The sequence below is a fragment of the Nicotiana sylvestris genome, chromosome 2 (genome assembly GCF_000393655.2).
Source record: "Nicotiana sylvestris chromosome 2, ASM39365v2, whole genome shotgun sequence".
NCBI lineage: Eukaryota > Viridiplantae > Streptophyta > Magnoliopsida > Solanales > Solanaceae > Nicotiana > Nicotiana sylvestris.
In genome coordinates, this window is record NC_091058.1 from 48,147,738 (window position 1) to 48,160,514 (window position 12,777).

At 35.8% G+C, this 12,777-nt stretch overlaps 1 protein-coding gene across 1 annotated transcript; it reads left to right on the top strand.

Moving 5' to 3' along the window:
- Nucleotides 1-608: 608 nt before the first annotated feature.
- Nucleotides 609-3,606, top strand: LOC104234616 (bidirectional sugar transporter SWEET2a-like). The gene is made up of 6 exons (XM_009788213.2): nucleotides 609-863; nucleotides 1,836-1,872; nucleotides 1,962-2,178; nucleotides 2,266-2,424; nucleotides 2,515-2,634; nucleotides 3,269-3,606. The coding sequence occupies exons 1-6, from the start codon at nucleotides 785-787 to the stop codon at nucleotides 3,377-3,379; spliced, it is 723 nt and encodes a 240-aa protein (XP_009786515.1). The 5' UTR covers nucleotides 609-784; the 3' UTR covers nucleotides 3,380-3,606.
- The last annotated feature ends 9,171 nt before the right edge of the window (nucleotides 3,607-12,777 follow it).

Consider the following 12,777-nt stretch of genomic DNA (forward strand, 5'->3'; position numbering starts at 1 on the left):
GTTTCAAACCCCAGACCTTCCATTAGGGATGTTCCCCGCTCAACCAATTCAGTCGCCGAGGGGTACATTATATTATTTTTGTTGTTGTAAATCATCAATATTTTGAGCCCGTTTGGACATAAGAATTTTTTCACTTTTCGAAAAAGATTCACTTTTTTCGAAATTAATTTTTGGCCATAAAATTTTCAATTTTCACTTGAAAATGAATTTTAGAATTTTTCGAAAATTTGAAAACTCCAAAAAATTATTTTTTAAAAATTTTCACTCAGATCACTCATAAAATTTTAAAAACAATCCAAAATTATATTCATGTCCAAACACAACTTTAATTTTTAAATACTATTTTCACTTGAAATTTTTTTCACTTTTTTTTAAAAAAAATAATTTAAAATTCTTATGTCCAACCGCCCACTTTGTTTCTTTTTAGCATCATACACTATTTTGTTATAATAAAAAGTAGTAGTTCTCTTATTTTCTTTTTCTGGCGCAGTGGGGGAAATAAAATATAGGCATGAGCAAAAATTATATTCTACGGCTGGTCCCACCATTAAAAGACAGCTAGGAGTATACTATATGTATCTTTATTTATTTATGCAATTTGGCATTACATTCATAATAACCATTTCCAACTTGACAAATGCTGTCACAGAACTACAGTAGTAGTAGTATATATCCTAAATCTCTCTGAGCTACTTTTTTTTTTTCCAACTTAGGAGGAGAAACACAAATTGAGATTTTCTTCTGTCATATGTTTCAAAAAATCTAAGTATCTTTTTTGAGCTGAATGAACAAAGAGAGAATGTCACTAGTAGGTGAATTGCACTCAGTTTACTCAATCTGCAGTTTTGCAGCTGGGATTGCAGGTAATCTTCTTCCTCACCCCAAATCCAACCATTTAATTTTCTTGTGCCTGTTACTGATCTGCTGCTTTCGTGTTCCTTACAACCTTTTTTTCTTTATTTAAAGTGAAGAAACTTTTGTGGACAGGAATAGTTGAACTTTCTTCTTCTTTCTTTTTGGGTATTTTTTATTTGTAAAGGTTCCATCTTTTTCTTCTAATTTGACTAGTTTTTGGCACATCATTGGAGAATATCTGTTTAAACCTCATTTATCTTTTTGTGTTAATGAGGATTTTTTGTTTAGAAAGTTGGTTCCTTTTCTTTATTCCTTTCTTTTTTTGGTTGTTTCTTTTAGGGGAGAGGGAGGTTGTATTAATTGGGTGGAAAGATTGTTTTGTTCTTTTCTCTGTTTGAATGTAAAAATTTGCCATCAATTTCTGGATATGGACTCTAAAGATGAATAACTGCTCGGAATATCTTCCTATTAGATTCAAAGATATCATTTAAGTCCATCTGTTATGTCATTTGAGGATAGCATTTATAGCAATAACTAAATTGGAGTGGCATCATATTAATGAATATCCGATTAGTTACTAAAAGTCAGACTAATTTCTCCTTAAGGCTTTAGTTTTAGAAGTATGACTTCAAAAGTTCCCAAAAGTGGCTCTAAGAAGGGACCAAAATCTTTATCTTCTAATATATTTACCTTTTGAAGCCCTCCTCAGGGTTTGATTGGTCTGAAGAAAGATCTTGTAATTGATAGAAAAGGAACAGAAAGGAAAGGAAAGAAGAATAGATCAGCTTACTCTCTTCTTACTAATCATTTCCTCTCTTGTCCTTCTCATTCCTTTTCTTTTATCCGATCGACTAAATCATTCCAGCAATGAAGATTTTATTCAATCTGACAATCATAACACTAGAATTTCCCTAAAGCATCAGCTAAATTGTAAAAAGTTTACACTTTCTAACCAAATATTTGGTTAATGTGTAACACAGGGAACCTCTTCGCGTTCGTCTTATTCGTGTCACCAATGTAAGTATCCTAAATCTTTGAACAGTGACAATGTTTTACAAGCGATTCATATGTTGCATTGAAGTTGATGGCATCCCCTCCTTTTTCAGACCAACGTTCAGAAGAATCATTAGAAGCAAATCTACAGAACAGTTTTCTGGATTACCTTATATCTATGCGCTCATTAATTGCTTAATATGCCTCTGGTATGGGACACCAATTGTATCTCCTGGTATTATATTGGTTTTCACTGTCAATTCAATTGGAGCAGTGTTCCAGCTGGTATATATCACCATCTTCATCATTAATGCGGAGCGGTCAAAGAAGGTCATTCTTAGTTCTTACATAGCGAATTTTGCTAAAGTTTCAGATGGAAACTGATCTTATGCTTATATCATTACATGTTCAATCCAGTTGAAAATGCTGGGGTTGCTGCTTGGCGTTTTTGCTGTATTTGCTGCTATAATTGCCATCAGCATATATCTGTTTGAGCCTCCTAGTCGACAAACTTTCGTTGGATATTTATCCGTCATTTCTCTGATTTCCATGTTTGCTTCTCCACTATTCATTATTGTAAGTTTTCATGAAGAAAGTACTATAGCCTAAGATGGTAAAGGCGCCATTCGTTAGACTGATTGGTTTAAGAAACAATTTTTTGGGCAGAATTTGGTGATCAAGACAAAGAGCGTGGAGTACATGCCGTTTTATCTATCACTTGCAACTTTTCTCATGAGCGTTTCTTTCTTTGCCTATGGAATGTTCAAGAATGATCCATTCATCTCTGTAAGTAAACCGTCCGTTCTTCGGGCGGATTTCCTTCTCTTTAACTTCCATTCCAGTCCTATTTATATCACCTAATATGTAGCATGGCTTTGATTCAAAGATGACAGCATCGTTAAAATTTTATTACTTTTGAAATTTTTCTTGTTGTTTCTGGAGATAAATTATAGGAAGTATGAGCTTGAAAGTTCTTCCCAACTACCTATTCATGAAAGGTGAAAATTTATTCTAGTAACTATATTTAATTGAAAAAACATGAACGCTGAAAATTGGCTAAATTAATGTTCTATACCTTCTAGGAAATGCCCAATGGTCTGTTAGCTTTCTGCTTAACTGCTTTTACTTCCTACTACATTGGCCAATGTGTTGGTGCTGGTGCAGGGAAGTTGGCGCTATTGTTATTTATTATTTTACTTTTTCACATCGGGGGCTTGGGCGAAGGGTGCCAGGGTTCGGGTCAGGCCATACACCTCTTCACCCACCCTCCAGAAAACAAGGAACACCAGAAAGCAAGAAATACCCTTTGAAAGATTGCACCAATTCCACAATGGTGTTTGAGTTTCGTGGTGATGGTCATCGTTGTTGATGTTATTATGTTTCATTTGCTGAATGAATGTTTTCTTCTGAATTTGGTCAGGTACCAAATGGGATAGGAGCAATTCTTGGCATCATACAACTGGTCCTATACTTCAGATATAGCAAATCAGAAGAGGAGCCAAGAGCACCTCTCTTGGATTCTTATACATGAAACGCAAGACTATGGCTGGAGTTAAGATTCATTCATTAAGAAGATACTGAAAACTTTATCTTTTTTTTTTCTGATTCTTTTTTCTTGTGCGGGAATTTGGGAGGTTGAGAAGTCTTTTTGCTTCTTTTTCTGTTAGTTTATATTTTTGTGGAAAGAGCTTGAAAGATGTATTATAGGTGGTGAACAGTATATCATTTCAAATTGTGGAAAATATAGTTACTTGTCCAGTGTTCTGTGCTCAAAATTTCATTGAGTGTCGATTGCTTAATGAAAGGTTCAAGTGCTGAGTTAACAAGTTTTCGTTTACTCTTCTTGTGTTTCATCCTTATTGTTTAATGAAAAGTTAAGTGTTAGATCTTCTTGGTTTCCATCCTTCCGAGTTTATTCATCAAATGGCCTACTAAAAAAAACTAAGATCTCACTATTTTATTATTTAACATTTCTTATAATAAAATATCAATCTTGACTAATCCAATAAGCAAGGTAAAAGACAGAAATACAATTTATTAATTCATAGTCTTGAGATTACCCATATGCAACATAAATTTTAAAAAACATGGCAAGATAACATATACTAATATGTTTATGAAGGTCTTTTAACTTCTTACAAATAGTATCGAATTTATCTGATAGCAAACTTAATAAGAATAGAAAAGAAAGTGAAAATATTGAAATACGAGAAAAGGTTTATACAACTTCAAAATTTTCAAGACAGTGTATCTTTCCATTTTCTTTCCTTCTTTTCTTCACCTTGTACAATAACTTCTCTTTATTCTCGGCAAGAATTTTAAAAAAAATTCATTCCCCATCTTATAATAAGACAAATTCCTTTTTTTTTCTTATCTTATTTTAAAAAAAAATTCCAATAACAGTTCACTTCTCTCGATAGCTCCTCGTATCATCTCATATCATTCTAAGGCTCCTATCCTTAAACGTATAGATAAAGACGATTGGTATTGCTCCTTTGCAACTTTAATTGTCACAATTATTTCAACAGTTGTTCGAGAAAAAAATTACTGGAACGATTGGTATTGCTCTGCATCTTGACCTCATTAGTCATTACGTGTTCGAGAAAAAAATTACTGGAACAATATAAAATTCAAAGCGTTTATACTTTTAAAATTAAGCAGAAATCAAGAAGTTGATTGAGCAAACATATACAAGAAACAGTGAATGAACTTCCTTAATGTATCATTATCGATGCATACGATCGATGAAAAACTTATTAAAATAATAAAAATAAGCAAAATATACAAACTTTATTGCTACAAACCAACCTAAAATCAAGCGTAAAATCAAGAATATTATTAGATGTCTTTGTAATATTATGCTATTAAATTCATCCTATTCCTAATGAAATTATTTAAAAATAAAATGATAAACCCAAAAATGACATAGAAGAAGAATGATAGTAAAAGGGATAGAAAAAAATAACATAAATCTGAAATAGAGATTAAAGTTACTAAGTAGCCATAGAATATAGAGTTAATAAAGACTCTACTCACAGTTGGAACAATGCAGAGCTTTTGCAATTACTTCATTTAATGCCATTATAAATCTGATAAAACCCTAGTGCAAAGTTAGCAAAAGAAAGCGGAAATGGATGAATGAACATTGTAGCTCCTAATTAGCGTAGAGCTTTTCTGCACAATATCTCATATATTGTATTCTCCTTCGTCTTATATTGTGCAATATAATCATCAATTTGTCCATGGTCTATATATTTTGGTAAAAGTAGAATAACCCTATCTATAAATCTTAGTAATATTCTAAGTATTTCACAGCAAGGAATACAATAAGAAGTTGGTGGGAACATGCAATATAATAGTAGCACAAAAGAAACAGGAAATATCTTTCAAAAGAAAAATGGAAAAGTTAAAAAGCATAAACTTTCTTACTAAGAAAAGCTGCAAATCATCACATATGTAAAGAAGGAGATCACAAGAACATTGTACGTGTAAGAATGTTTCTCTACAAGATAAGAGGCAATATCGAAGTCCGGATAACAATACGGGCATGTATTTGCATATTTATTCGATATATCTATTTCCTTTGTTTAAGCCGTTTTAGTGATTGCATATTTATCCTTTGTTTTTAGTGCCAATGTAACCGAAGCAGATTTTGGTTTGAAACGGTTCATTAAAGATGTAGCGTAATTCTCTCTTTTTAGTGCCATTGCAATTGAAGCAGATTTTGGTTTAAAACGGTTCATTAAAGACGTAGCATTTCTGATTCCCTATTATTTTGTTACTGTAAACGAAGCTTAATATTATAGATTTAACAATTGAGTTTATGGTGTGAAAATCCAAAAATTTGAGAAAAAAGATAAATAAGTATCTTGGCCAAAGAGAGGTGCCATGTAAGCATTCTTTGTCTCTCTTTTATATATATATATATATATATATATATATATATATATATATATATATATAGATGGCCTACTAAATACTGATTTATGTTGGACAGTGATAGTTCACATGTATATATATATATATATATATATATATATATAGATAGATAGATAGATGGCCTACTAAATACTGATTTATGTTGGACAGTGATAGTTCACATGTAGATGGTAAACATGTATTATATCTTCTAGTTGCGTAGGTAAAAATAGCACGGTATAGCCAGTTTTCGGGCTGGTCATTCAAAAATAGCCAGCGTTTACGAAGTCAATGAAAAATAGCCACTATTTTGCTGCAACAGAGACCGGTCCAGCATAATATACTGGAGTTCGGTGCACCTGTGTATGAACTCCAGCATATTATGCTGGACCGGTATACTTTGCTGACTCCAGTATAATATACTGGAGACTGGAGCACCATGCTCCAAACTCCAGTATATTATACTGGACAATTATACTTGCTGGAACTCCAGTATATTATGCTGGAGTTCTAGTGTACTTATGCTGGAACTCCATCATATTATGCTAGAGTGCCAGCATACTTATCTTGGAACTCCAGTATAATATGCTGGAGTTCAATCATACTTATGCTGGAACTCCAGTATAATATACTGGCGTATTTTTCGGGTTTTGAACAGTGTTTTCGCTCAGATTTATCTTTACCAGAAAAGTGGCTAAATTTCGATTACTTTTGAAACTGAGCTATTTTTGAACGACCAGTTATGAATCTGGCTATTTTTGAATTTCTCCCGTTGCGTAGGGAGTGGCTAGGACCATCTTCTATAAGGTCTCTACTCTATATCTCATATAGAAGATGTGATAACTAATCTCATGTAATATCCCACTATTGTAATTTGTACCAAACGGTCCCTAAGAAAATAAGTTAACCTAACTCTCTTCAATTAGTGACAAATGATTATTGATCAACAAGAATTAAATTAATTTTGATTTATATATAAGGGCAGCCTTGGAGCGAACAATAAAGTTATTTTCGTGTGATATATAGGTTAGGGGTTCGAGCTGTGGAAGCATCTACTAATTTTTGCATTATGGTAGATTGTCTACATCACACCCTTTTGGAGGTATACGCCCTTCTCCGAACCCTTTGTGAATATGAAATGCCTTGTGCACTAGGCTATCTTTTCTAGATTTGTATATACATCGATTTGGTGGGGAAAAAAGGAATTTAGTTAATATTTCTTATTTGAACATAAAAACCATCTTCGATTATTAGGGAATGCTTTATTTCTAATGTGAGCTTTTCAGTGCGAATTTGATTTATTTATTTATTATTTTCTACTTTGATTCCTTTTTAATCCCCCTTTATCAAAGTTATTACTTCTTTGGTGACTTAGACTCATGATTCTGGAATTGCAGAGAGGGTGCTGACCCTATGAGCAAGTACTTCAAAAAGAGAAAGACACTAAACTAACTTCCTTCTTAAGGAATTCACTGAAATAATAAGAACTAAATTTAGAAAAAGAAAATTCTCCTTCTGTAATTAACAAGGTATGGAAGAATCAAATTGGTATATTATTCCATGTAGTGATACATATATATACATGTACATCAGGTGCTAACTAAGGAAAGAAATAAAAGAGATTCCTACAAATCTGCTATCTATATATGGGTTATGTACACTACTAAGAAACAATCTATGTTCATTGTGTAAAGTGTCTAGGTTCATTCTGTAACACTTTCCCTCAAGCTGGAGCATGTATATTGATCATGTATATTGATCATGCCCAGCTTGTTACAAAGGTAATCAACTAGAGTACAATACAATGCTTTAGTGAACAAATAAGCTAGCTGCTCTCCTATCTTCACGTAGCCAGTAGAAATCAAGTTCTCCTGAATCTTCTAACGAATAAAATGACAGTCAACTTCAATATGTTTGGTTCATTCATGATACATTGGATTTGAGGCTGCAGCTTGATTATCACACCAGAGTTTTGATGGAGTAGGATGCTTCAACCCAATTTCAGTTAAAAGGTGACGTATCCACATTATCTCACATGTTGATTGTACCATAGCTCTATACTCGGATTCTGCACTGGACCTAGATATAATATTTTATTTCTTACTTCTCCATGATACCAAGTTTCTACCAACAAATACACACTAACTAGTAGTAGATCTTCTATCAATCTTGGATCCATCCCAATCTGCATCTGCAAAACAATTAATGCGAGAATGACCGTGATTGCTGTATAATATGCCAAATCTAGGAGCTTCTTTTAAGTAACATAGGACCTGCTTCAAAGCCTCCCAATGTTTAACTGTAGGCGCGGACATGAACTGGATAACCATACTCACTGCAAAAGCAATATCTGGACGAGTCACATTGAGATGGTTTAATCTCCCAACTAACCTCCTGTATCTATCTGGATCATTAAATGGATCGCCATCATCTTTCATAAGATGCAAATTAGGAACCGTTGGAGTGCTGCAAGGCTTGGCAGCCAACTTACCAGTTTCTACTAGTAAGTCAAGAATATACTTTCTCTGAGATAGAAAAATTCCCTTCTTACTTCTAGTTATTTCTATTCCCAAGAAGTCTATCAGTTGTCCCAAGTCTTTTGTATGAAACTTAGTAAGCAAGAAAGACTTGAGAGAAGAGATTCCTACATAATCACTCCCTGTGATAACAATGTCATCCACATATACAACAAGGAGAATAGATCTAGCTGTTGATTGGTTGTAAAAGACATAATGATCACATTTGCTCTTTTTCAGCCCAAATTCTTGAATTGCTTCACTAAATTTACCAAACCAAGCCCGGGGACTTTGCTTCAAGCCATATAAGGATTTCTTCAAATGACAGACCTTGCCATACCCCCCCGAGCAACAAAACCAGGTAGTTGATCTATATATACCTCTTCATAGAGATCACCATGAAGAAAAGCATTCTTAATATCCAATTGATGTAAAGGCCAATTCTCAGAAGCAGCTAGAGAAATGAACAAACGGACAGAAGTAAGTTTGGCTACTAGAGAGAAGGTGTCTGAATAATCCACCCCATAAGTCTGAGCATACCTTTTAGTCACAAGTCTAGCCTTAAGTCTCACCACAAAGCCATCAAGATTAACTTTAACCGTGAAGACCCACTTGGATTCTACTACTTTCTTTCCACTGGGTAAATCCACTAAATCCCAAGTGTGATTTTTCTCAAAGGCATGTATTTCATCAAGCATTGCTTCAGACCATCCAGGATGATTCAAAGCCTTCTTCACCGTTTTGGGTATAGGAACAGAGTCTAGAGACACAATCAAAGATCTAGATGCAGGAGACAATTGTCATAGGAAACAAAATTAGCAATACAATATGTGGATTTGCAAGTACTGTAACGACCCCGTCGTTCGTTCTGAGAGTTTGTCACGCCCCAAAAACCGAGGGGCGCGACCGGCGCTCGACCGGGTAGCCCCCCCAGCCAAGCGGACCTAGGTGCCTTTCCTATTCCACGTGATACCCTGCGTTTCCATTACCCCTTTAACCAAGTGAAATAGCCATTTATAAATTTAAACACATTCTTACGAGATTTACATAACATACATAGTTACTTAACGTGGTTTACAAGTTATACTGCCTAAAATACATAAGTACATAACCCACATTTCCTGTCTACGGAGCCTCTAGAGATACAGAAGAGTGTTACAATACTTGCCGGTAATAAGGCTCCGGCTATACCTTACGCAAATACCAAAATAAAATTTTCGGGAGGATAAGCGGCATGAGCCACGCAGGGCCCCGAGAGGAAAGGGGCTCACCAATTCAGCTGACGGGAGGTGAAGGAGTACTACTGTCGGTGGGCTGGAGTACCTGTTATGGAACCACCTACAATCATAACACGAATGTAGCGCCCCCGGCAAAAGGGACGTCAGTACATTTGAATTGTACTGGTATATATGAACAAACTTTACCCCAAGTAAAATCAAGAAATACACAGATAACAAACAGTAATAGAATCAACAAACAAATGCACATGAAAGGAACACCCAAAGCCAAACAAACTCCACAATCTCTCCTTTTCCCCTTTCAACATTATTTCATCACATCAATGATTTCACAACTTTCACATATTTTTATTTCAATAGTGATTTCGATCACTTTTCCACCCTTATTACCTCGGCCACCCTTATCACCACAACCCACACCTTATTACTTCGTGTTGCGGCGCGCAACCGGATCCCACCGGACAATCATATTTCACACAACAACAACAACAATTCACAAAGAGTGTTGATAAACATCAATACCAATTCCAACATATACAATAACCCGTACACAATTCAAGTCACAACGATAATTGCCCATAACAAGTCACATATGATATTACCACAGTTATTTCAATTGTATAAATTACGATTTCTTTCCATCGTTTGTTCCACATCTCTTACCATGTAACACATTCATACCCACACGCACTTGTGTTATTGCCATTTTACTCACACCACTATAACAGAAAACTTAACCAACAACGTTCAAGGCACATTAATCACAAGAATTTCACAAATAGTCCACATAAGTAACACATACCAATTACCCGTACACCAACAAGGTGACTTTACAAAGGTTAAAGTTAGCCATACATACCTGGAGTTGAATTCCCTTTTTAACTTATACTTTCAATTCACCAACAGCCTAGTACCGTCAATCTAGTTCACAAGTTAACACGTATAACTTAGAATTGAAGTTCACAAACTCAACCCGAACTTACTTAGGTTATCAACCCCTCTTTTGAAAATATTTACTTCTACCCAATTCCTCTTACTAGATTCTAGGTTTTAAAGGACATGCATGTGTATTTCAACTTCCATTTTCAAGAATCAACGCATGAGAATCCCCCTTTTTGTTTAAATTTGAAAACAAATGAAAAAGGGTTGGGGATTTTACCTGCAAGAACGGAGATGAAGACAATTACTTGAAATTTCCCGGCCTGGATGACTTTGAAAAATCAAATTGATGGAGATAAGACTTTCTCTCTCAAGAATTCTCTCTTCCCTCTCTCTAGTTTTGTTCAGAAAATAGGTTAAAATGAGGGGTTGGGGTGTTTTATTGAAGAAGGGGTCGAGTTTAAAATTTAGAAAAATAGGAGCCCGAGTTAGGTATGCGATTGCACTTTGCGATCGCATAGTGGAAATGCGGTCCGCAGAATGGACCGCAAAAGTGCTCCCAAAATCTGAACACACTGCCTGGGTATGCGGCAAAAATGCGGTCCGCATACCCGTTTTGCGGTCGCATAATGCACCGTAGAACTGCCCCTCTCAAAAATCCCAAGGGAAATATGCGACGACTATGTGGTCCGCTTATCGGTTATGTGATCGCATATCAGACCGCATATTTAACCTCAAATTCAACCAACACACTGACTTACTTTGCGGCGATTATGCAGTCCGCATACCTGATATGCGACCGCATTCTCGACCGCAGAATCACATTTTTGGAAAACAATATTTCTTGACTTTTTATAGCATAGATCAGTACAAAAGATCCGAACTGCGGCGAGCAAGCTCGCCGCGAAGAATTTTACACATTCCTAACACATATTCGGGACTTGGCACCACGAGCTACCAGGTTTTGAGTACTAGTTTTCATGGGGCCTTACATCCTCCCCCACTTAAAATCATTCGTCCTCGAATGAGGATTTTGGAAATCGGTTGGTTTTGAAAACATGATATACAAACTCCCAATTTTTTTGAAATATTTTGCCAGAGTTTCCTTTGTAATTAGACTTATCTACCTGTCAGAGATCCCCCGGAACATTATTTCCTAGCACCATTACGCTATTTCTATTATCCCTACAACTGGTATACAAATCATTACCTCAACACCAGCACATAATTTGGTCACTTCAATGAGTCCCATACAGTTCAACCACTTCAATACACTATACGCATTTCAATTAATCATTACCGATCTACACTACCTTTAATCATTCACTTATCACATGAGTTCTTACAAAAATTTTATTTACCAAAAAAAAAAAGGTTTGCGCATGACTCAAATAATCACAACACATACAATTCTTGCACAACTTGAGGAGTTACAAGAGTAAAGCATTTAGGGGAAAAATATGGGGTGTCTTTGCACCAGATTGGACACAACATCAATTTACTTAGAGACAAGACTTCGCACGATCACTACTAGACTTGTTCAAACAGATGTGGATATTTTTCTTTCATTTCACTTTCCGCTTCCCATGTGGCTTCCTCGACTTGTTGACTTTGCCATAGCACTTTAACTGAAGCAACTTCCTTGTTTCTCAATTTGCGGACTTGCCTATCAAGAATAGCGATCGGAATTTCTTCATATGATAACTCTTCATTGACCTCGATAGCCTCGATTGGCACGATGGTGGATGGGTTTCCAACCACTTTCTTTAATATAGACACATGGAACACCGGGTGCACTAATGACATTTCAGGGGGCAATTCCAGTCTATAGGCCACATGTCCTATCCTTTGAGTGACCCGATACGGCCCGACATATCTAGGACTCAACTTCCCTTTCTTCCCAAATCGCATGACTCCCTTCATAGGAGATACCCTCAAGAACACCCAATCATCTACTTGGAATTCCAATTTTCTTTGACGAATGTCCGCATAAGATTTCTAGCGACTCTGAGCAGCTTTCAGCCTTTCCTGAATGATTTTAACTTTTTCCATGGCCTGGTGCACGAGATGTGGCCCTAACAATTCTGCTTCACCCACTTCGAACCATCCAATCGGAGACCTACATCTCCTCCCGTACAATGCCTCAAATGGGGCCATCTGAATGCTAACATGAAAGCTGTTATTGTAAGCAAATTCTATAAGTGGAAAGTGATCATCCCAATTACCTTTGAAATCCAAGACACAAGCCCGTAACATATCTTCAAGCGTCTGAATAGTCCGCTCCACTTGACCATCAGTCTGCGGATGGAAAGCCGTGCTGAGATTCACCTGAGTACCCAAACCTTGCTGAAATTTCTTCCAAAAATTAGCTGTGAACT

Bases quoted from the DNA above. Each gene is read 5' to 3' on its own strand.
- LOC104234616 (XM_009788213.2), top strand. From the start codon at position 785: ATGAACAAAGAGAGAATGTCACTAGTAGGTGAATTGCACTCAGTTTAC. The intron at 864-1,835 runs GTAATCTTCTTC...TGTGTAACACAG, and splicing joins TTTTGCAGCTGGGATTGCAG to GGAACCTCTTCGCGTTCGTC. The intron at 1,873-1,961 runs GTAAGTATCCTA...CTCCTTTTTCAG, and splicing joins GTCTTATTCGTGTCACCAAT to ACCAACGTTCAGAAGAATCA.